The sequence below is a fragment of the Delphinapterus leucas genome, chromosome 2 (assembly GCF_059928025.1).
Source record: "Delphinapterus leucas isolate spDelLeu-1000000601 "Yukka" chromosome 2, BTC_Dleu_Yukka2, whole genome shotgun sequence".
Taxonomy (NCBI): domain Eukaryota; kingdom Metazoa; phylum Chordata; class Mammalia; order Artiodactyla; family Monodontidae; genus Delphinapterus; species Delphinapterus leucas.
In genome coordinates this window covers 167,033,531-167,057,906 of record NC_143130.1, presented here as the reverse complement: position 1 = coordinate 167,057,906, position 24,376 = coordinate 167,033,531, and the positions used below count along the sequence as shown (strand labels likewise).

Below are 24,376 nucleotides of genomic sequence, written 5' to 3'. Positions count from 1 at the left end.
ATACCAGCTCTGTAGACTTCATCAGGCTAGTTTTTTTTTTTCTTTTGACATTAATTAATTAATTTATTTTTGCTGTGTTGGGTCTTCGTTTCTGTGCGAGGGCTTTCTCTAGTTGTGGCGAGCGGGGGCCACTCTTCATCGCGGTGCGTGGGCCTCTCACTATTGCGGCCTCTCTTGTTGCGGAGCACAGGCTCCAGACGCGCAGGCTCAGTAGTTGTGGCTCACGGGCCTAGTTGCTCCGCAACATGTGGGATCCTCCCAGACCAGGGCTCGAACCCGTGTCCCCTGCATTAGCAGGCAGATTCTCAACCACTGCGCCACCAGGGAAGCCCCCAGGCTAGTTTTTTTCAGCAGACATTTACTGAACATCTGCTCCGTGCCAGCTACTGAGAACTTTAGACTCATAGAAGAGTTGCCGTCATCCTCCCAGAGTTCATGGTCTAGCCGCATAAACAAATAGATTACAATACAGGGTGATACGTGGAGAGAACAGCATGGGAGAGCCGGATGTGCTCCGGGCATGGATGAAGACAAGAAGGAGATATCGGAAGAGCAGAATTTTCGAGAACGCATCAGAGTTTGCAAAGAGGACAATAGAGGGAGAGGTGTTTCAAGCGTGGCAGCTGAGTGAGCAAAGACAGAGGTGAGAGGCATTCTGGTGTGTTCGGGAGCCCATGAGCAACTTGGTGTTGCCAGAGCGAAAACCAAAAAAAATACAAACAAACACAAACAAGCAAAAACAAGACAAGGGATGGTAGGAGATGAAGCTGGAGCAGGCTGAGCCAGTCGCTTAGAGCTAGGAAAATTGGGAGTGACACAACCCACAGGGAGCCCAGGGAGTGGTTTTGAACACACGATTGACTGAATTTCACAAAAATTCAATGGAGTCACCGCTAACGAAAGTCCGTACATCTGCGGAGATGAAGTGGTGGCAATTACTTAACATACATGCGATAAGGGTGCCCTAAACGTAAAGCGTTGTCCCAGGAAAGGCTAAGCCTGGGACAGTGGTCCTGAAACTGGGTGGCACGTGACTCCGTGGGGCTTTGCCTTGAAAGGAGGGCAGTGGAAGGTGCAGAGGTGACACTGTGGGAAGACCTCTTCCGGCCAGATTCAGTGCTGGGCTCTGCGAGCAAGTCAGGGGCACGACTCGTGTCCTTCAGGAGCTCTCAGGCCAGGTGGCACCAATGAGGATGCTGTGAGCCTTGGACGTGAAGCGTGTGCTGTGTGTGATCAGTGGAGACTCCCAGGAGAGCATGTGATGACCAGGCACCAGGTCTACACATGGGAGTCGAGTTCTCCCAAAGTTTTCAGGAAGCTAAGGGTTTCCTGAATACGCTTCAGGCTTCGCTTCAGTTGTGGTAAGTCAGAGAAGAGGGAAGTCCAGAACAAAACAAAGCAAAACAAAAAACCTCTCACACAGCTACACTGACTGTTTTTACCCAGGAAGAAATGTTCCCACCAGTCACCATGTACCATGGAACTGTGTAAAGCGCAATCCTCACACCCCCATCTCTGTAACTGTGGCCAAGAAGTAACATTACTGTTCTGAAACTATATTCTCCTGACTTTAGTACTGTTGAGGAAGTTTAGCAACATTATTTGCTCCTTTGTCTTTTTTTTTTAATTTTTATTTTATATTGGAGTATAGTTGATTAACAATGTTGTGTTAGTTTCACGTGTACAGCAAAGTGATTCAGTTATACATATACATGTATCTGTTCTTTTTCAAATTCTTTTCCCATTTAGATTGTTACATAATATTGAGCAGAGTTCCCTGTGCCGTACACTAGGTCCTTGTTGGTTCCATTTGAAATATAGCAGCGGTGTGTACATGTCAATCCCAAACTCCCTAACTGCTTCATTGTCTTTTAAGGAGAGGAGTGGGTGTTTCTGTAGGTTTTCTAGAAGAATCCAATGGGTGTGAAGTTTTAGGTGAAGAGTCAGTTATATAAGCTCTAGCCCACATGGTGTGGGAAGAGGACCAGTCCTCTTGGGTTTTCCAGTCATTTCTTCTCTGGTTTTCCTGAGTGGGGCTCCGGGTCCACATGGGACGATTTGAGAATAAGAGAGTCACAGGCAAGTCACGGCTTGGTACAGGTGGTGAGGGAGGTGGCGAGGGATCACGGGGAGAGGAAGGAGTGGAGGGCGCATCTTTGAAGGTAGAGCCAGTTCTTTATGCTCAGTTGGAAGTATTAGGACAAAGGCATAGTTTAGACGCTGATGCCAATCACAGTATCTGTTGCCTTGGTAGATGTAAGAGATTACCTTCTGGAAATGGAAAATTGCTTTTTGTCACTTCAAAGCCAACCATAACTAGATCCAATAAACCATAGGAGAAATATTAAAAGAAAGAAAGAAAGAAAGAAAACAACTTCTGTTATGTACAACTTCAGCATTTGAACGCCTGGATTTGGTACCCTTGATAGAACGTGTAGATGGAGATGTCCAGCTCTACAGCATCAGCTTTCCAAAATCAGCATTTCTGTCTCTCATCTTCTCGGTGGAGCCCGGGGGTGGGACTGGCTCTCAAAGGGAGAAAATGAATTGTCAAAGTAAACCACAGCTTTGCCACAAATAGGTCGTTTTCTTGTCTGGGACCAGTTTTCAGCATTGTAGGGAGTACTGGGAATCAAACTGTGTCCAAAACTTCGACTAAACGTTTATATCTCTTGATCTCCACAAGCCTGAAAGATAAATAGGTCATAGTGACTTTTGTCTCTGTTACTGAGGTTTTTCCCTGAAAGCTGTATTAGTGCAATGGAATGGCGATGGGTAATGTTATTAACATTATCTGTATTGTGCAGTGCATCGTTGTGACAGCCTCAGAACAACCCTTCAGGCCTGGGACAGAAGATAGGAGTGTGGCCGACCCTTCCTGCTTCTTGGTGACGGGCGGTGGCCCAAGGATTTCAAGGCAAAATGATATTGAGTTCAAAACAAAATGATATTTTCGCTCAAGAGGTGATCCTCTTAAAGGAGAGGATTTTGGGGAAAGGTCACTTGTCTCCAGCTACATGATACTGTTTCAGGTCCCCAACTGGTTTCACCTGTTAAGCTGGAACCTCTTTGCACAATTGTTCGAGATCGCCACAAAACCGCTGTCAAGGGAAGGAGAGAAGGGCTGGGGTTCCTCAGTCTCAATGCCCCTGCAGCCCAGCATGGCCAGAGGGCCACACTGTCCCTGTGCCACCCTAGGTCACTGCATCCCAGACCTGCACCCTCATCCAAGCTGCTCCTTGAAGGGTCTTGGTGTCTGTATTCATGGGCAGTGACCCTGAGATAGAGAAATTCCATGACAAAGCCTCCAGGTTTCAACCCTCCAGGAATGTACCTAAGGGTGTATTGAGGGGCTGCTCTCTGGGCTGGGATAATAGTCAGTGTTTATCGAGCAAGTACTAGGTACCATGCCCTGTGCTGAGCACCCAGCAAGATGGATGACACTTTTGGGGGGGTCTGTAGTTTCCCCGGGGAGGCAGCTGGAGAACTGGCAGGACAGTTGGTGTTGAAGTCTGTGTGTTGATGGCGGGGCTGCCAGGCTTCAAACAAGGGACAGATAAAGATCAAATCAGGGTAGGCCTCATGGAAGAGAGGAATTGTCCATGGTTTCTGCCCAAAAAGAGGGTTGTTGTCCAGAAGTTGCTAGTGTCCAGATTCATGGCTTAGTAATCGAGGGACCCAAGGGCAGTAGGATCCAGAGCTGTGTGTCATTCTCTGAACAACCATGGATTCTTTATTTTATCTGTTTAGCCAGCCATGACCCTGCCTCTTGGAGGACAGTATAGTTTCTTCATTGCTGTGTCCCCATAGCAGGTGTAAAGACACGTTATTCAATGAATGGATGAGTCAGAGAAAGGAAGGTGGGCAACCCAGCTCTTATTGCTGGAGCAGAAGCTCCACCTGCCCTACGTGAGTGTCTGGCTGGCCATTAGGGAATAGCTGCATATTTATTTACTTATCTAGCTAGCTAGTTAGCTACTATTTGTTTTTATTTTTTAAAATTTTTATTAGAGTATAGTTGCTTTACAATGTTGTGTTAGTTTCTACTGTACAGCAAAGTGAATCAGTTATACGTATACATATATACCCTCTTCTTTGGATTTCCTTCCCATTTAGGTCACCACAGAGCATTGAATAGAGTTCCCTGTGCTATATATAGTAGGTTCTCATTAGTTATAGTAAAATCCACATAATATTAATTTATCATCTTAACTATTTTTAAGCGTACAGTTCAGTGGCATTGAGTACATTCACACTGTGGTGCAATCGTCCCCACCATCCATCTTCAGAACTAACTTCATCTTGCAAAACTGAAACTCTGTAACCATTGAACAACAACGCCCCATTCCCTCCTCCCCGCAGACCCTGGCAACCACCATTCTATTTTCTGCCTTTCATGAATTTGACTACTCTAGGTACCTTATATAAGCAGAATCATGGAGTACTTGTCTTTTTGTGACAGGCTTATTTCACTTAGCATAATGTCCTCAAGGTTCATCTGTGTTATAGTATGTGTTGGAATTTCTTTCTTCTTTTAAGACTGAATAATATTCCATTGTATGTATTTACCAGGTACTCTTTATCCATTCATGCATCGATGGACACTCTGGTCGCTTCCGCTCTTTACCTGTTGTGAATAAGGCTGCTGTGAACATGGGGGTACAAGCAACTCTTTGAGTTCCTGCTTTCAGTTCTTTTGAGTATAGTCCCAGAAGTGGACTGGATCCTGTGGTAATTCTATGTGTAATTGTTTGAGGAACCACCACACTGTTTTCCATAGCGACTACACCGTTTCAAAGGGATGCCTCAGTTACTTAATTTTTTGTGTCTTGCCTTTCCTCTGTGAGTCTTACAAATGCAATCCTCCTCCCTTCTGCACCACTTATGTCCTTTGAACTGGACGGATGACCACAGTTGCACAGTCAGCCCAGATTCGGGAGCTACCTCTAACCTCTTCCAACCACCTTTGAAAAAGCTAAGTTTATCCCATTGGCCCCTGGGCAGTTGTCCGCTGGGGAGTCCCAGGCTGCTCCCGAGATTAAGCTGGAACCAAACTGGCCCTAGACTTGTAGCTCTTGGAACAGCTGCTCAGCTTTCCTCAACTCCACCATTTTAATTGTGATTAGTAGGTTCATTTGCATCTAAAAGGAGTCGTTTTCTTATCAGCACCATTGAGTTGGGAACCAGTGTGCTCCATTTATATAGAGTGGCCCATTTTAACCAGGCCCATTAAGCAGTAAAAGTAAATGTGGGTGTTTTACAAATGCAAATATATCATGCAAATAATGTACTTTATGCTGAATGATGCCTTGGTTTTCATATGTAAAATTAGAAACTGTGTAGCACAAAGATAATGATAAACACCTTTGCATCTGTTCATAAGATGTATCATGAGCTGTATGCATCTAAAATTGTAGCCCAGGCTTCAGGCAGAATTTCTTCGGTATACTCAAACATGCATTCCATATTATCAAAAATATACATGTACTTATCTAGTTATTTATATATTCCTACGTAATCAAAAAATCACAGAAAAGAGTAATCCAAATTACCTCACGTATTACTTACCATCAAAGATGAGATTTGTAATTTTGTTTCCATTTTTAAAGATTTTTAAGTTTTTATCTGAGATGATAGTGGAAGAAGGAATGTTACTTACTATATAGGCTAGTTCCTTTGTAAGAGAATTATGTCTACTAAGAGAATTTTTTAGAAATCCTACTGTGTGAAATAATTCTGTTTATGATATGCAGGTAGCACTTCTGCTACTTTACATCATCACTTAGTAGAATAATGGCAACAATTTTTGTGTACAGTGAACTTGGCTAAATTCTGGGAGGGGAGTCACCTTTAGTCTCTGCCTACATGGGGTTTCTGCCCTTTGGAAAGGTAAGACACACACCTATGGAAAGTGAATTAAAGGTGTAAGACATCAGATCAGGAAATATCACATAGTACGATCAGCTGCCAAATTGTCCTATACAGGAATTACCAAATAGACTGTACTATACAGGAATTACCAAATAGACTGTACTATACAGGAATTACCAAATTCAGAGTGGGGAGAGGTTCCAGTGTAGGAGTGACCAGAAAAAGATCTGGGATTTGAGTTGAACCATGAAGGATGGATGGGAGTTGAATAGGCAAAGAGAACATGGGAGCAGGGCATTTCAGCAGAGGGGAACAGAATCTGAAACCACACAACCCAGATTGGCACTTGAACCCAGTGTCTTTTAATTGAGATCACACACCTGGTCTCCGGACTTAATGAAGCTCAGGTTCTTTTATGTCCCCTCACAGAAGGAATTCAGTGAGAAATAAAGTGATAGGTAAGAAGTGGACTTATTTAGAGAGAAACACATTCCGTAGACAGAGTGTGGGCCGTCTCAGAAGGCGAGAGGCCCCGAAATATGGGGCGGTTCGTTTTTACGGGCTGGGTAATTTCATAGGCTAATGAGTGGGAGGATTGTTCCAACTATGCATATTGTGGAGAAGGGGTGGAGATTTCCAGGAATTGTACCACGGCCCACTTTTTGACCTTTTATGGTTAGCCTCAGAACTGTCATGGCACTGGTGGGTGTGTCAGTTAGCATATGCTGATGTATTCCAATGAGCATATAATGAGGCTCAAGGTCCACTGGAAGTCGAATCTTCTACCATCTTGGACCTAGTTGGTTCTAACCAGTTGATGTTGTGTCCTCAATGGCTGTGTCATTCTTTTAAAGGTTGTGCCCTGCCCCCTTCCCTCCTGTTTCAAGTTGGCTTGAATGGGTCATAGAAATATATGGGGTACGAGTGTGTTCTGGAGACCTGCCTCAGGTGGTATGTTGGGGATCAGGGGGAACGTTTGAGAAGGAATAGAAAGGCCTCTTGGGGCAGAGAACCTATTGGACTTAACTCTGCCCTATAAGCTACTGGTTTTCACCCACTTTTATAACCATCAAGCTCTTCAAATGAAAAATTATGTGGAAACTCAACATGTCAGACACATGAAAAATGAGATGCTTTTTTTTTTAAATTAATTTTTATTGGAGTACAGTTGCTTTACAGTGTTGTGTTAGTTTCTACTGTACAGCAAAGTGAATCAGCTGTACGTATACATATATATCCCCTCTTTTCTGGATTTCCTTCCCATTTAGGTCACCACAGAGCACTGAGTAGAGTTCCCTGTGCTATACAGTAGGTTCTCATTAGTTACCTATTTTATACATAGTATGAGATGCTTTGTTGACATTGGTGCAGGACCTCACCTAGACACCCGTCCCCCACGCCCACCACTGGCAGCACTATAGGCACCCCCTGGGGGTTCCCTGGGGAACAGTTTGCAAACCAAGGGGAGAGCTCAGGAAGATACTGTGCTCTGAGAAGACTGTAAAGGTATTAGGCAGGGAGAACTGGGGTTGGGGGAAAGACTGGAGATGGGCAGACCTGTTAGGATGCTAGTGGGAACATCTGCATATGAGTTGACACAGTAGAGTAGAAACACAAAGGAAGGGAAACTGCAAGAGTCTTTTGAAAGAAGTGGTTGGCAGTAATGGATGACAGCAGATGGGGGTTCAGGAGAGAACCTTGGTTGAGATCCCAGATTTTTTTTTTTTAACATCTTAATTGGAGTATAATTGCTTTGCAATGGTGTGTTAGTTTTGCTTTATAACAAAGTGAATCAGCTATACATCTACATATATCCCCATATCTCCTCCCTCTTGCGTCTCCCTCCCACCCTCCCTATCCCACCCCTCTAGGTGGTCACAAAGCACCGTGCTGATCTCCCTGTGCTATGCGGCTGCTTCCCACTAGCTATCTATTTTACGTTTGGTAGTGTATATATGTCCATGCCACTCTCTCACTTTGTCCCAGCTTACCCTCCCCCCCCCCCGTGTCCTCAAGTCCATTGTCTACGTCTGCGTTTTATTCCTGTCCTGCCCCTAGGTTCTTCAGAACTTTTTTTTTTTTAAGATTCCATATATATTTGTTAGCATACAGTATTTGTTTTTCTCCTTCTGACTTACTTCACTCTGTATGACAGACCCTAGGTCCATCCACCTCACTACAAATAACTCAATTTCATTTCTTTTTGTGACTAATATTCCATTGTATATATGTGCCACATCTTCTTTATCCATTCATCTGTCGATGGACACTTAGGTTGCTTCCATGTCCTGGCTATGGTAAATAGAGCTGCAGTGAACAATGTGGTACATGACTCTTCTTGAATTATGGTTTTCTCAGGGTATATGCCCAGTAGTGGGATTGCTGGGTCGTATGATAGTTCTGTTTTTAGTTTTTTAAGGAACCTCCATACTGTTCTCCATAGTGGCTGTATCAATTTACATTCCCACCAACAGTGCAAGAGGGTTCCCTTTTCTCCACACCCTCTCCAGCATTTATTGTTTGTAGATTTTTTGATGATGACCATTCTGACTGGTGTGAGGTGATACATCATTGTAGTTTTGATTTGTATTTCTCTAATGATTAGTGACGTTGAGCATTCTTTCATGTGTTTGTTGGCAATCTGTATGTCTTTGGAGAAAGGTCGATTTAGGTCTTCTGCCCATTTTTGGATTGGGTTGTTTGTTTTTTTGGGATTGAGTTCCATGAGCTGCTTGTAAATTTTGGAGGTTAATCCTTTGTCACTTGCTTCATTTGCAAATATTTTCTCCCATTCTGAGGGCTGTCTTCTCGTCTTTTTTATGGTTTCCTTTGCTATGCAAAAGCTTTGAAGTTTCATTAGGTCCCATTTGTTTATTTTTGTTTTTATTTCCATTTCTCTAGGAGGTGGGTCAAAAAGTATCTTGCTGTGATTTATGTCATAGAGTGTTCTGCCTGTGTTTTCCTCTAAGAGTTTTATAACGTCTGGCCTTACATTTAGGCCTTTAATCCATTTTGAGTTTATTTTTGTGTATGGTGTTAGGGAGTGTTCTAATTTCATTCTTTTACATGTAGCTGTCCAGTTTTCCCAGCACCACTTATTGAAGAGGCTGTCTTTTCTCCATTGTATATTCTTGCCTCCTTTATCAAAGATAAGGTGACCATATGTGCGTGGGCTTATCTCTGGGCTTTCTATCCTGTTCCATTGATCTAGATTTGTGTTTTTATGCCAGTACCATACTGTCTTGATTACTGTAGCTTTGTAGTATACTCTGAAGTCAGGGAGCCTGATTCCTCCAGCTCCATTTTTCTTTCTCAAGATTGCTTTGGCGATTCAGGGTCTTTTGTGTTTCCACACAAATTGTGAAATTTTCACAATGTTGATTCTTCCAATCCAAGAACATGGTATATCTCTCCATCTGTTTGTACCATCTTTAATTTCTTTCATCACTGTCTTATAGTGTTCTGCATACAGGTCTTTTGTCTCCTAGGTAGGTTTATTCCTAGGTATCTTATTCTTTTTGTTGCAATGGTAAATGGGAGTGTTTCCTTAATTTCGCTTTCAGATTTTTCATCATTAGTGTATAGGAATGCAAGAGATTTCTGTGCATTAATTTTGTATCCTGCTACTTTACCAAATTCATTGATTAGCTGTCGTAGTTTTCTGGTAGAGTCTTTAGGATTCTCTATGTATAGAATCATGACATCAGCAAACAATGACAGCTTTACTTCTTCTTTTCCGATTTGGATTCCTTTTATTTCTTTTTCTTCTCTGATTGCTGTGGCTAAAACTTCCAAAACTGTGTTGAATAATAGTGGTGAGAGTGGGCAACTTTGCCTTGTTCCTGATCTTAGTGGAAATGGTTTCAGTTTTTCACCATTGAGAACGATGTTGGCTGTGGGTTTGTCGTATATGGCCTTTATTATGTTGAGGTAAGTTCCCTCTATGCCTGCTTTCTGGAGGGTTTTTATCATGAATGGGTGTTGAATTTTGTCGAAAGCTTCTTCTGCATCTATTGAGATGATCATATGTTTTTTTCCTTCAGTTTGTTAATAGGGTGTATCATATTGATTGATTTGCATATTTGAAGAGTTCTTGCATTCCTGGGATAAACACCCCTTGATAATGGTGTATGATCCTTTTAATGTGCTGTTGGATTCTGTTTGCTAGTATTTTTGCATCTATGTTCATCAGTGATATTGGCCTGTAGTTTTCTTTCTTTGTGACATCTTTGTCTGGTTTTGGTATCAGGGTGATGGAGGTCTCGTAGAATGAGTTTCGGAGTGTTTCTCCCTCTGCTATATTTTGGAAGAGTTTGAGAAGCATAGGTGTTAGCTCTTCTCTAAATGTTTGATAGAAGTCACCTGGGAAGCCAGGCTTTTTGTTTGTTGGAAGATTTTTTTTTTTTTGCGGTACGCGGGCCTCTCACTCTTGTGGCCTCTCCCGTTGCGGAGCACAGGCTCCGGACGCGCAGGCTCAGCGGCCATGGCTCACGGGCCCAGCCGCTCCGCGGCATGTGGGATCTTCCCGGACCGGGGCACGAACCCGTGTCCCCTGCATCGGCAGGCGGACTCTCAACCACTGCGCCACCAGGGAAGCCCTTGTTGGAAGATTTTTTATCACAGTCTCAATTTCAGTGCTTGTGATTGGTCTGTTTATATTTTCTATTTCTTCCTGGTTCAGTCTCGAAAGGTTGTGCTTTTCTAAGAATTTGCCGATTTCCTCCAGGTTGTCCATTTTATTGGCATATAGTTTCTTGTAGTAATCTCTCATGATCCTTTCTATTTCTGCAGTGTCAGTTGTTACTTCTCCTTTTTCATTTATAATTCTGTTGATTTGAGTCTTCTCCCTTTTTTCCTGATGAGTCTGGCTAATGTTTATCAATTTTGTTTATATTCTCAAAGAACCAGCTTTTAGTTTTATTGATCTTTGCTATCGTTTCCTTCATTTCTTTTTCATTTATTTCTGCTCTGATCTTTATGATTTCTTTCTTTCTACTAACTGTGGGTTTTTTTGGTTCTTCCTTCTCTATTTGCTTTAGGTGTAAGGTTAGATTGTTTATTTGAGATGTTTCTTGTTTCTTGAGGTAGGATTGTATGGCTATATACTTCCCTCTTACAACTGCTTTTGCTGCAGCCCATAGGCTTTGGGTCGTTGTGTTTTCATTATTATTTGTTTCTAGGTATTTTTTGATTGCCTCAATGATCTCTTTGTTATTAAGTAGTGTATTGTTAGCTTCCATGTGTTTGTATCTTATAAAGATTTTTTCCTGTAATTGATATCTAGTCTTAAGAGCGTTATGGTCGGAAAAGACACTTGATAAGATTTCAGTTTTCTTTAATTTACCAAGGCTTGATTTGTGACCCAGGATATGTCTATCCTGTAGAATGTTCCATGAGCACCAGAATTTTTAACTTGAACATTTTACAGGCAATCACCAAAAGCTGAGTCATTTTTTTTCTTTTTTTGAGGAATGGTGAGTTAAATTAATTGGTAACTTGTGTTCTTTCAACAAGCATTGACAGGTAGCAGCCAAGTTCCAAGCATTGCCGTAGGTGGTAGGGATTTAGGAGAAGACAGACTCAGATGTCTCAGCGTGTCAGGGAGTGTGAGTGCACCGCGTGTAAAGGGAGACAGTAATAGACACTGTGGTGGGCTGAGTTGTCCCCTCCAAAACTTCATATATTGATGTTAGGTCCTAACACCCAGCACTCCAGAATATGATCTCATTTGGAAATATGGTCATTGCAGTTGTTAGTGAAGATGAGGTCATACTGCAGTAGGGTGGACCCCTAAGCCAATATCAAAAGGAGGAGTTTGAACACAGAAAGCACACACAGGGAGAATGCCGTATAAACATGAAGGCAGAGACAGGGTGATGCGTATATAAGCCAAGGAAGGCCAAGGATTGCCTGCAACCACCAGAAGCTAGGGGAGCGACCTAGAACAGATTCTCACTTACAGCCCTTAGAAGGAACCATCCTTGACTTTGGACTCCTAACCTCCACAACTGGGAGAGAAGAAATTTCTATTGTTTTAAGATACTTATCTGCGGTACTTTGTTATGACAGCCCTAGAGAACCAATAGAGACACTGAGAAATCCCGGGCAGTGTGGAAAGTGCCCATGGGGACCAGCAGGGGAAACAGAGCCCTGAAACTGGCTCCCTCATTTGAATCGATGTGGCCCGGGGGGATGCAGCCAGAAATACATTCCAGAGTCTGGAGGCAAGATCAGCTCGAGATACAGAATTGGAAAAGCCAGATTTCCCAGGAGTTTATGAACTCTCCTAACAAAGGAGAATGACTAGAGAAGAAGAGAGGGCTAAAACTCTAGGAATACCCATCATTATGGGGGTAAGGCTGGACAGAGAGCTAGCAGATTTCATAGAAAGGAGAGTGGGAGGAGGAGAGCCAGGCTAGGTGAGTGTTGTGAGGCTAAACTTGGAAAGGGTTTTAAAGAGATAATGTCAAAAGTGATAGAGAGTATATGTAATTAGAAAAAAATAATAATAAAGTAAGCCTCTCATGTGCGTGCATGTGGGCAGGCATGGAGTGGGCAGGGGAGAGGGGCTGTAGAGCCATCAAGGCCCTTAGCCCTGAATGGCAGGGTGACTTGGGGGCCTCTGATGACCCAGACGTGAGGGGATCGCAGGCAGTCCGGGGACACCATGACACAGAAGAGCGGAGGTCGGGCACTGTCGCCCAGCTCCTGGGCTTGGTTAGTGCGTGGCAGGGTCATGGGGGCCAAGAGGAGGATCTGGACACTAGGTGATGTTGGATGATGGGTCAGCTAAGAAGTCCTGGAAGGGGGAGGCAAGGGGAGACAAGGGATAATGGCAGGAGGAAAGATGCCAGAGGAAAAGAGGGCAATAGGGGTGTTGCTTTGGCAAAGCAGAAGGTGCAGACACGGGTAGAAGTAACGGAGGGTGAGTGAGCTTGTGAGGAATGGCTTTGGTTTTAGAAAAGAAAAAGAGGAGGTGACGTTTTTGCCTGATGAGGTATGGAGCGGGGAGGGGGTGTTGGGACTTGGCGAGTGGAGAGGAGAGTGAGGGCAGCTTAGTCGGGTTGCTGACCATCAGGTAATGGTTCTTGGCTGGGGGCCATTTTATCTCCCAGAGGACACATGGTTGTTTCTGGAGACATTTTTATTTGTTACAACTGGGGAGGGTTGGTGCTGGGATCTAGTGGGTAGAGGCCAGGGAGGCTGCCGAACACCCTAGCACCCACGGGACGGCCCCCACCATAAAGATGATCCAGCCCCAAAGGTCAGCAGTGCCAAGGTTGAGAAACCCTGTCACAGGTCAGCAGCACATCTCAAACGTGTCTGAGGAGGGAAACCCTAAACTTCATAGCATACTTCCTGGAACATTATTGATGTATTTAAAATCGCACAGTAGATCTTGCTCCAGAGCAGCCATCCCTGTCCGAGTCTCACAGCCGTTCCCCCCCATCCACTGCAGGCTAGCATACCCTTGGCTGTGATGGCCACACAGGAATGCTTTGCAGGTTGATCCAGTTGGAGACAGGATGAGTCTCCAGTCTTTTTAAAAACCTTTTAAATTTAACTTTATTTTTTTATACAGCAGGTTCTTATTAGTTATCCATTTTATACATATTAGTGTATATACGTCAATCCCAATATCCCAGTTCTCCAGTCTTAACATTGGCGAAGGTGACAAAGCCATTCCATTTCTTACCAGGATCTGAGTTTTGCCTTCAGAGAGATCTTGCCACACTCTCTGTTGTGGCTTTTGTGGTCCTTGCTGGTTATTGTCTGATCACTCCAGTAATGCCTTCCCAATAATTGTCAGCCTCTGAAAATTGGCCAGTCCTGATATGTTTCCACCTGGTCTCTTCTACCTCTTGATTGCCTGACCCTGAAAGGTCACTGTGGGCAGCTGTACTTAATAGTTTGGATCTATGCAGGATTCTGGGCAGAGCTGTCTTTTTTTTTTAGCTTTCTTTGGAGTAGGTGGCATCCGTGAAGCTGCTTCTTCCAGCCTATTGATTTTTAGAAAGTGTTCATTGCTACTTCAGGTGGAGGAACGTTTGCAAATGAGATGATCTCAAAGCATCCTTAAGGGGAAGAGGAAGATGAAGGTGTGGTTAGCTCTTCGTCACAGAAGTGAAGCCAAGAGCCTAACTGGGAGAGTCCACAGGATGTAGGAGGAAGTGTTGGCACCGAGCACATCATTTAACTTCTCTGAACTGCAGTTTTCTTATAATCAAGACAACTACTGGGATATTTGCAGTTCACAGAGTGTCCTTTGTACATGCATCATCTCATTTAATTCTCCAGCACTACATGCTGTAACTGCTCCCTGTTTGTAGGAGTGGAATTGAGACCTGTTTTCAGCTTGTGTTTTTTTTTTTTTTTTTTTTTTTGCGGTACGCGGGCCTCTCACTGTTGTGGCCTCTCCCGTTGCGGAGCACAGGCTCCGGACGCACAGGCTCAGTGGCCATGGCTCACGGCCCCAGCTGCTCCGCGGCATGTGGGATCTTCCCGGACCGGGGCACGAACCCGCGTCCCCTGCATCAGCAGGCGGACTCTCAACCACTGCGCCTCCAGGGAAGCCCTCAGCTTGTGTTTTCAACAGACAAATTCCTTGAGTCCAAATCTTGTGCTGTCCCCACCACAGCTCGGATGGAGCCAGGTGGCCACTGAGATCCCTTTGAATGTCAGCATAGTCCGGTTTTGTATGGAAGGTTGCAAAAGTCCCTGAGATTTCTGAACTTTCAACTGGACTCTTTAGTGATGCGTCTCAAATTATGAAGGGTGTTTTGTGAAACTTGAGACCATCTCACACACATCTGATTCCTGCATTCCAAACTTCAAGACTGGCATCTTTCACCCAGCGTGTCTGTGTTAGTATGTGGTGTAGGTCGTATTTGTTTTTCTATGACATTCTGTTGATCAATCCACAGTTAGAATTAACAGTAGAATTCCAAGTATTTTTTCAGGAATTTCCCCCTTCATTACAACTGCTTTGACTGTTTTATTCCTGGAGAAACACAGTCTGATGGTAGATTTCACACATCCAAGGGGACTGCCTTCGCATTGTTTCTACTGCTAAGAATATGTCAGAGATCTGCTCAGCTGCCTGAAGACTACCAGGCAAGCTCTGGCCTCTTTGTAAGGACCAGGTTAGGATAGGCTGGTCTCACCACATCCCTTTCTGTTGTTTAGTGTACTTTGGGCCACTCTGGCAGAGATGCTAACTGCAGGGAACCTTCAGAAACACAGCATGTAGGTTGATCTTTCACTGCCCAAAACTCTTTAGACTTTGATTCACTTCTTCCGGGGTCCTTCCTGTATTCATTCTTTTTCTCTCTCTCTCTCTCTCCCTCTATCATTTTACAGTAAAAATTTTTTGTTGTGGTAGTAAAATACACATAACATAAAATATACCGTCTTAGCCGTTTAAGTGTACAGTTCAATAGTGTTAAGTACATTCACATTATTGGGTAACCAACCCCCATAACTCTTTTCAACTTACACAACTGCAGCTCTGTACCCACAAAACAACTCCCTACTCCCCCCTCCCTCCAGCCTCTGGGAACTCCCCTTCTACTCTGTCTCTATGAACTTGAAATTTGTCCTTTTGTGACTTGTGTATTTCACTTAGCAGGATGTCCTCGGGGTTCATCCGTGTTGCAGTACCCTGTTCTCTCTTTCAGATCAACCGGTTCACATTTGGCAGCCGGGTTCTTAGGCAAAAAGTACTTTTTAAAAAGTACTTAGAAAAGAAGTACTTTTCCTAATTCTCTTTTCTTAGACTCACAGAAAGTCCAGGCTGGTGAAAACAGGTGTGGATCTTGCCAGAACCTCCCAGGGTCTTGGTTAGAGTTCATCCGGTTTTGACAATGATGACAGCTCATGGGCGTCGCATGACAGATGGCATCATTATGCCAAGAGCCACCTTAGGGCCGGACGACCTGTTGACCTACAGTGTCGCCTTGGGAACTGGAAGAACTGCAGCTGAGTCTGTGAGGCCCAGGGAGAGACAGAGCTCTGAGTCTCTGGCAGGTGCTGGTGGGATGGTAGGGCACTTCCCTTGGGATTTGCTGGCTCAGCTCTGGTCTTAATGATCAGCTGGATCAATGTTCTCAAATGCCAGTTGACAAACTGCCTTTGCTGGCAGGCCAGGCCCTCTCAACCTGTTGCTCGACTTCCTTTGCCACACGTGCGTTTGGCTTCTGGTGCCGAAGGTCATGAGATTTTGTTAGAGCGTTACTGAAGTGAGACAGTTGTGGCGCCAGCGTTGTATTGTTTCTGCTAATATGAGCCCACGTGTCTGTCTTTCGCCATCTGGTGAGGCTGATTGCTTTTTCTAGCCTGGGATTTTGTCTTGGAGAGATTCCTAGTGAAATACCGTCCACAGCCTTCTTCCATGGAGGAGGATAGCTAAGGGTTTGGTGCCGAAAGACTGGAAGAGAAAGCTGGACGATGAGAAATGAAATCGGGGCCGTTGACGTGTGTCTTTGTGGTACAGTGGGCTGGTCTTGGGCTGATCACTGACCAGCCATGTGATGACTTGGACAAGTCCCTCCATCACCTGAAGAATGGGGACAGTGGGTTCTGCCTTGCCCTCTCATGGGATCGGAGGATCCCACGGAAAAGTGTTGACCACTGTGCTCTGTACATGGTAATTTGGTATCCTGTCTTCAAGCAATGTGAGCACCATTGTAACGTGATTAAAACCCACTCTGGTAGGTTGAAGGGGGCCCTAGTGGCCACTTCCCATGGCAGTGACTATTTACAAGTTCACTGGCGTTTAGGTGACTTGAGTGTGGAGAGTCCCCCGTCCTCCTCTGCACAGGCCACCCACCCTCCCTTCCTTGATTTGCCACACACATGAGTGGTTTCCAGAGCGGCCTGAGATACTCCCACAAAGATCTCGACCACTAGCTTCTCTGAATTACTGTGGTTGCTATACATTTTTAAGTAATTTTATATACTTTTTAAAAGCTAACTTTGAGCTTTAAAGCCCGGTGAGCCAGGGATGTCTCCAGATGGAGGAAAAAAATCAGTTTGCTCTCTCCCCCAACCTGTAGCCCCTAGGGCCGTAACCGTTGGCCTTTCCACAGCATTTCTAGTCTCTTTAGATAGAGTCACAAGAGGTTGGAGCTAGCTAAGTATGACAGTAAGCTCCTAGAGGCCATAAAATATGGCTTCTAATTTTTCTCTCCATGTCCAAGCACAGTTTTCAACAAGCTCTTAATAAACCCTTGAATCTCCTAACAGTTAGAAGATGTCACTTGGAGGGACCATACCAAAGAAGCGTGTAGAATATGGGGCCAGTGAGCTCAAAAGTTTTGCAATTAGCATGGCAGGAGTCGAGCCCACAGATGAATGCATCAGTCACAACAGGGGCTACATCAGAACGGGCAGGTGGGCCAGTCCAGATCTGTCTCCACTGTGAGAGTGTAGATTACATCGGCAGCACGGCAGAGCGACCGGAATAGCGATCGGTGACTGAGGTACATTCAAAGGATGTTGTAGAAATCTTGAAGTAGATTTCTATCATACAGAGAATTTTCCTTATCTACACCACTGGATCTACCGTTCCCCACGTTTACTCCATCCCTGGCGTCTACTCAGGTTCCACGCAAATCAAGGTCAGAATAAAGAGGAGATTTGGAGGGAAGTAAGCTAGATATTCAGCGTCCTGCAGTAATAGTCAATTATCGAATTCTCCAGAAGCGCCAACTCCTCTATCGTGAACTCCTGAGTTTTTAAATATCTTTAGAAATCAGGCGATTCAGTGTTGGCCACAGCCACCTGGCTATTTCCTGCTTTCTTATAAAAATCAGATGGTGAGATCCCAGGAGCCGGCTGGGGTTGTTAAAAGATAATCTTAAGCATTTTAATGCACATTATTCTTCATGCAACTTTGAGCTTTAACAGCCTCAAATCGGAATAGGACAGGAATCATACAGAAGAGAACTCAGCTTGCTGCCATCATCCTGCAGCCCTGAGACCCCGGCCAGATCTCCTGCTGTCCTGCGCAACTCCTGGCCACTCAGAGGCCACAGCAGCCAGAGCTGAGAATCAGGGCTGCAGGAAAAGCTGTAGCTGAGATGCATCATCCTCACTTACTCTGAGTAGAGCGGATCCGAACCACAATAAAACAAAAGTTTTATCATTTACATCAGGGTTCATACTGTGTGTTTTCTGACACGTTCGACATTATTTTGATGTATTTGTGTGCTGTAGCACTTTTCTTCCTCCTTCTCTACTCCTCACCAGCCATGTAACATGTCCCCATACCTGGTGTGCTCTTTGTACCTCTGGGGACAAAATGTTGGTCAACAGAATGTGTCACTGGCATTTCTCCTTCTTGTTAACAGTATTGTTCCCCTGCATCACTAGAGACCCTGATTGACTCTAGAAACATTCATCGGGTAGTCCTTCAGATTTCTTATTCTGTGTGTGTGTGTGTCCGTGTTTGCCAAACTTACAAACTTATTATTTAGACCAACTTTTTAATTTTTTTTAACGCTGAAGGTGATTGATGATGCATTAACCGGTATCATTTGCCACATTCTGTCTTGGAGAAAGTAATTTATACTGCCTGTTGGGCTGGCTGTAGGAACAATTTTGACTAAGTGCTTTCTAACATTAATCTAAACCAATCCTTGATTTAGAATCACCTCCTTTCTACTCCAAGACCGGCTTGGTTATAAAGTTTTTCACTGGGTGTCTTAAAACAGTGAAAATGCTTGTCTATAAATGTAGTAAAGTGTCATTGTGATACATTAATCTTTCGTCTTTTCTTGCCTCTCCTGTTACAGGACTGTGAGTGGTAACATATCTGCGAAGTGTTTTATGGGATATGGGGTGCAACATTTTAAGCCAAGGAATTGAAAACGGGATGTGAAACAAGAAGACAGGGGAGGGAGGGAGTCGATCAAGGTCATATCTGTATAATAAGAATTTGGTGGTAGAAAAGCCAAGAGAGGCAAGCTCGCATTTATAATGGGCAGGTGGCACTAGGAAGCGGTGAAAAACCTGCTGATCTCAGAAGACATGGATGGGAGTTCTTTGCCTCATAAAGTGATAAAATTATGAAGAAATTAGCAAAAGTTATAAGCTATGATGGTGAGCGTCTGATGTGGCCATTTTGTTTACCTGCAAATGATTTCAGTGCCCAAGAGGGAGCAGCGTTAGGACAGTAACCTGAATACCCACATGGACGGGTTATGCACGTTGAAATATGAAGCCCATTCATCATAGAACAAGACTAACGGTTTTTAAAGATACATTTTCAGAGGGTGTAAATAATGCATAATTGGGAAAGTGTTCTGAGGCCGTTTTGAAGGATGTGTTTGGAGGAAGGGTTGTTTTCTGAGTGCTACTGAGTGAGTGTAGACAAGCTCGCCCTCACGCTGGTTTCTATTCTGTTTTAGCACATCAGGTCCACCCCTCTGGCCGGGCAGCACCTTCTTCAAGAGAAATGGAGCCCTTCTACAAGGTAGGTCTCTGACAGCCCCCCTCCCCCTCCCCCATCCCCACACAACTCCTTCGCTCCTGGTGTCTGTCGGGAGAGTTCTGTCTGCTGCAGAGCGGGCACTCTGTGACTGCTGTGGGATGGCTCTGTTTGTCCAGTTCTCTTTATTTCTTCCTACTGACGTCTCCTGGTTGATATGAATTGTTAATCTGAGATAAGACGGCTTCTTTGGTCTGTTGTCACTGGTCAGATTCCAGAAGTGGTCGGCTTGCTTCGGTGAAATTGGAATTATGTGGCAGTTAGGATGCAACGATAGCATAGATTGGGCTGGTAAAATCAAACCCTATCACGGATTTCCAGTGCTTGGGCTGTGAGGAATGTTGGGGGTGTTTTGGCACTTGGGTCATCGTGGAGATCCACTTGTTGCTTGCTGTGCCCTGACGTCCATGTGTGCCTGGAAGGGTGACTGTGGTTTGTTCTGAGACTCAGAGTTCAGACACCCTCCCTCATCCCTGCAGGCGTCATTTGCAGGGGGACATTCTTTCTGCTGTCCAGTCCATCCTCAGCTGTCTTGCGCGACTTCCTGTCCAATGCACTCAAGGAATTCAAACCGCCTTTCATCTCTACTTTTGCTGTCAAGTTTCTTTGAAAATGGCCAAAGTCGAAGAAGAACACAGAGCTAAAAATAGCAATGAGATGCACGCTGACTACTTTGAGAAAGTACTTTGGGGAGATGTCTGCTCTGCAGATCAGCTGGAATTGGCTGGCCCCCAAGTGTCTTCTGACTTCCCTTCCTCATTAGCCTCTCTCGATTGGCTGGGTGTCAGAGTGGCACAACTGGCCCAAAGCAGATGGATTTGGTTTTGCCAAGAGCTTTGAAACTGTACTGGGCTTAGGGTGAGGAGTTTCAGTGCATCTTGGTTGGTTTAGAGCTGTTACGCCTCTTTTCCCTAAAAGTTACACGCCCAGGGCCAGCCATGTGTGTGATATATATGTAGCTAAGAAAAGAGGCATTTATCTTCAGGTTTCCAGAGTAGCTCAAACAATTGTGAGAGATGTCATCACATTTGTGCTGTTGTTTTCAAGGCCATACAATTGTATGTTGTCTTTTTAATAGCCTGTGAAATCGGGAACTTCAGAATTTCTTTACATCTTTGCTTGGTCCAGGTGAAATTTAGGTAGGCAGGTCTGATCAATCCTAATTTTAATGACCATCATAAATATCCTAAATATTTAAGAAAAAAAGGGAACTCCCTCCACTCTCAAAAATTAATACATAATTTTAAAAAAATCTATTCTGTTCTCCCTTCAGAAAGTGTAAATGGAGACCTATTATGAGGAGCCTTTGGGTTTTTTCAAGTGGATTTCAAAGTTACGTGCATCCTTATTTTTCCTCTAGATCTGTAGCAATGATATGAATATCATTCCTGGTTGGATTATTTTCACAAAAGGAGTTTTATTTACTTAGAGCATTTTCTTATAGGATTTTTATTCATTAAGTTCCACATTAGGGAAGATTTGCTCTAAGCATGTTAGTTTTGGGTTATTTCTGCAGGACAGAAGCATGAGGGAAGAATTGATAAGGTTTATGAAATTGAGTGATTTCACCGTGAGATTCTGTCTCATGGGTGGTAGACCTTTTTTCTTTTCCACATAGGGTTAAACATTCTCCTAATTACTCTAGGCATTGAGAATTAAATTATTACAGATTTCAGATGCTTCTTGAATCCACATCCAGTTCAATACATCCCATTTACTTTTTATGTACATGCGAAAATCAGAAGTATCGTGGTGAGAATTCTGGAGTGTGGGTGGGGATTTGCTAATGTTTTTTTTCCTGTTGTGTTTCTTCATTTGCTGTATCTGTATAGAGCGTTCACAAGACACTTACATTGTAATAAGGTTTTTTAAACTCTGTGCGTGTTCTTCTGAATTATTATTTTTTTAACTTTATTTTATTGATGTATAGTTGATTTACAATGTTGTGTTAGTTTCTGCTATACAGCAGAGTGATTCAGTTTTATATATATATATATATCTTTTTTATATTCTTTTCCATTATAGTTTATCACAGGATATTGAATTCAGTTCCCTGTGCTATACAATAGGACCTTGCTGTATATCCATTCGATATATAATGGTTTGCCTCTGCTAATCCCAAACTCCCATTCCATCCCCCTCCCACCCCTCCTCCCCCTTGGCAACCACCGTCTGTTCTCTATGTCTGTGAGTCTGCTTCTGTTTCATAGATAAGTTCATTTGTGTCATATTCTTGTGTTTCTCTGGCGGGCAGTACTGGCTTATCAAGAAGTTGCTGATGCCCACGAACAAAAGTTTTACAGTAAAGATACTGGCATAGAAAGAATGGAGCTGCCCAGTCATGGCAGAGGAAGGTTTAGTTTAGAATCAAGTAGAAGAAAATGTAGCTGATTTATGCTCACTTTCTCACCTTTATACTTTGTGTTTTCAATGTATGTCCGCATTTTTTCTTTATGTCTAAAGCAAGCAGGAGGATGTTTGTCTAGATAATCAGACTAGGAAAGAACTCTGTTAATAGGTTCCAGCCACAAGGATTGGGATTGCAGGCCAGGAGGATCCCCTAAAAAACCCAGTTCCTAGAAGCAGGGTAGTAGGTGAAGCTTGGTCACACAGGGTGACACAGGGACCCAGCAACCGGCCAGCAAAGCCCAGCTGTGACCGTGGGCCCTGACCACAAGCAGAACTGGCGAAACCGGACTGCACGGGGCCGGGGAGAACCTGCTCTGTGAAGTCATCCTACGGGTTGAGACTAAAAGAACCCAAAAGCAGCAAAGTGAGCAGATGTGCCCCATTGCTTCGAGGACAGAGCCTTGTTTTTGACAGGAGGGAGGGAACATGGACCTGTCACTTCTTGGGAGAGTTGACACTTGTACAAGGCCTTAAAAAGTAAATAGATGAGGGTGATGCCAGGAGGGAAACAACCAGAGCACATGGGCACGAGAGGACCACAGGTAGAGAGAGCGATGGGGACTCTATGGGGTGGATGCAGAAATGAGGGCTTTGCGGGCACTTTGGAATAATGACATCATCACGCACTCCAAGATGTTTTTCAGAAGAAAGCTGAGATTTCCAAAGAGGAAGTAATGGAAGGTAAAACCTGAAATCAGTGGAACAGAATGACCTAATTGGTACAGTGGGGAACCGATGTGTATTGTCTAATAGTTGTTTGCTTTATAAGCTGTTGAGCAGAGAGGTAGTATAGTTATTTTTTTCCAGCGTAAAACCAATTGCAAGAATTAACTGGAAGCACTCAGGGTCCTGTTGAGGGCGGCCCCTGTGTTTCGGTTCTTGCAGATTCACTGGCAAGAGGGCCTGCTGAATCATCTTGCAGTTTTGAGGATAATGGGGTAAGATTTGGTTTGGATTACACCAGGCATGGGTACTTAACATAATTGGTCATTTCATCAATTCACAGTATTTATTTTATTTTAAATGCCATTTAGGCTGCTAGAGACATTTTAGTATGTTAGCAGTTTCAGTGGGTAGAGAGCACTTCAGATCTTGTACAATAGTAACCTAGCTGATTGCCAGAAGGGGACAAACCCTTAGTTAAAAGGGGACCCAGGATGGGGCCCAACAGATGAGTGTGGCTTATTCAGAGGCCTCAGGGGTGGCCAGCTGACAGGTGTCCCCAACTGTCTCCTCTGCCTGTCTCTGTGTGTCTTAGTGACAGTCTCTGTGTGTGAAATACATTTTTTTAACCATCTTTTTTTTTTTGATTTTTACTAGAGTATAGTTGATTTACAATGTCGTGTAAGTTTCAGGTGTACAGCAAAGTGAATCAGTTATACATATACACATAGCCACTCTTTTGTAGATTCTTTTCCCATATAGGCCATTACAGAGTATTGAGTAGACTGTCCTTGTGAAGTACATTTTAAAATTTCTTAGGTTATAATATCTCTTATTTTCTTAATTAAAAGAGTAAACTGGGCTTCCCTGGTGGCGCAGTGGTTGAGAGTCCGCCTGCCGATGCAGGGGACGCGAGTTCGTGCCCCGGTCCGGGAAGATCCCACATGCCGCGGAGCGGCTGGGCCCGTGAGCCATGGCCGCTGAGCCTGTGCGTCCAGAGCCTGTGCTCCACAACGGGAGAGACCACAACAGTGAGAGGCCCGCGTACCGCAAAAAAAAAAAAAAAAAAAGAGTAAACTATTGTAAGTTTTCTTCCAAACTCCCTCCCTGGCCCCAAACTCCCCCCTCTCCTTCTGCCACATAGACACACATATTCCCTTCACCCATCAAACTTAAAATTAGGTTACTTTATTTAAACATCACCCTTGGATGAATTATTTTAATGAGTCAGTGATTCCTAATTAAAGACATTCCTCACCTCTGGTCTGACCCTTCAGTGTCTGCCCCCTGGAGGGTGCATCCCACAGCCGCACATGGCATCGCTGCTCTTGCTCGCATCATTTCTTCTACTAAGAGTTGCTACGAGCTGCCGCCCATCCAATCCGCCATGTCTGCCCCGCTTTGGCCTTCATAGGCTTTATAGGCCTCCGAGCTCCCCACGGAGTTTTGTTCAGAGAGAAGCTGCTGCCTTTACAGCTCTGAGCCAGCTGACCATCTGGGCCTACCCACACTGCCCCACCTGCAAGCATTTCATTAGTCTTTGTCTCTGTATGTCAGGCACTGGATTAGGCTGGAACCTCCCTGGGAGGCCCAGGGCCTGCCCCCTCCACCACTGACCGCCCGTCCTGGGGTCAGACCACACGTCCCAACCCTTCTTGCAAAGCAGCTCAAGCCCTGATGCCACCACAGGTCATGCAGACCTGCCCAGTTACCAACCCCCTGGCAGCCTTTCGGGCCCTCCCTCCACTTTTCTCCTCTCTATCCCTCCTGTATGGGGCCACTAATTATTATTAACTCTATTCCCATAGGATGCAGGGGTGGAATTCAAATAAATTCCCTAACACGCATAGCGATGCTTGTTTCTTTTCACTTCTGACAGCCCCCTGGATGAGCTAATGAAATGGAAAGAAGACCTTCCAGGCCTTTTCAGTGCACAGAGCAGGA

At 44.3% G+C, this 24,376-nt stretch overlaps 1 protein-coding gene across 12 annotated transcripts in view; it reads left to right on the top strand.

Moving 5' to 3' along the window:
* FOXN3 (forkhead box N3) overlaps window positions 1-24,376 on the top strand; it is a 407,295-nt gene that overhangs the window by 265,401 nt on the left and 117,518 nt on the right. For all 12 annotated transcript variants that reach the window (XM_089908097.1, XM_089908098.1, XM_089908095.1 and 9 more), the window contains one exon: window positions 19,281-19,345. In XM_089908097.1, coding sequence (XP_089764223.1) covers window positions 19,281-19,345 — 65 coding nt within the window. The remainder of the gene's footprint in view (window positions 1-19,280; window positions 19,346-24,376) is intronic.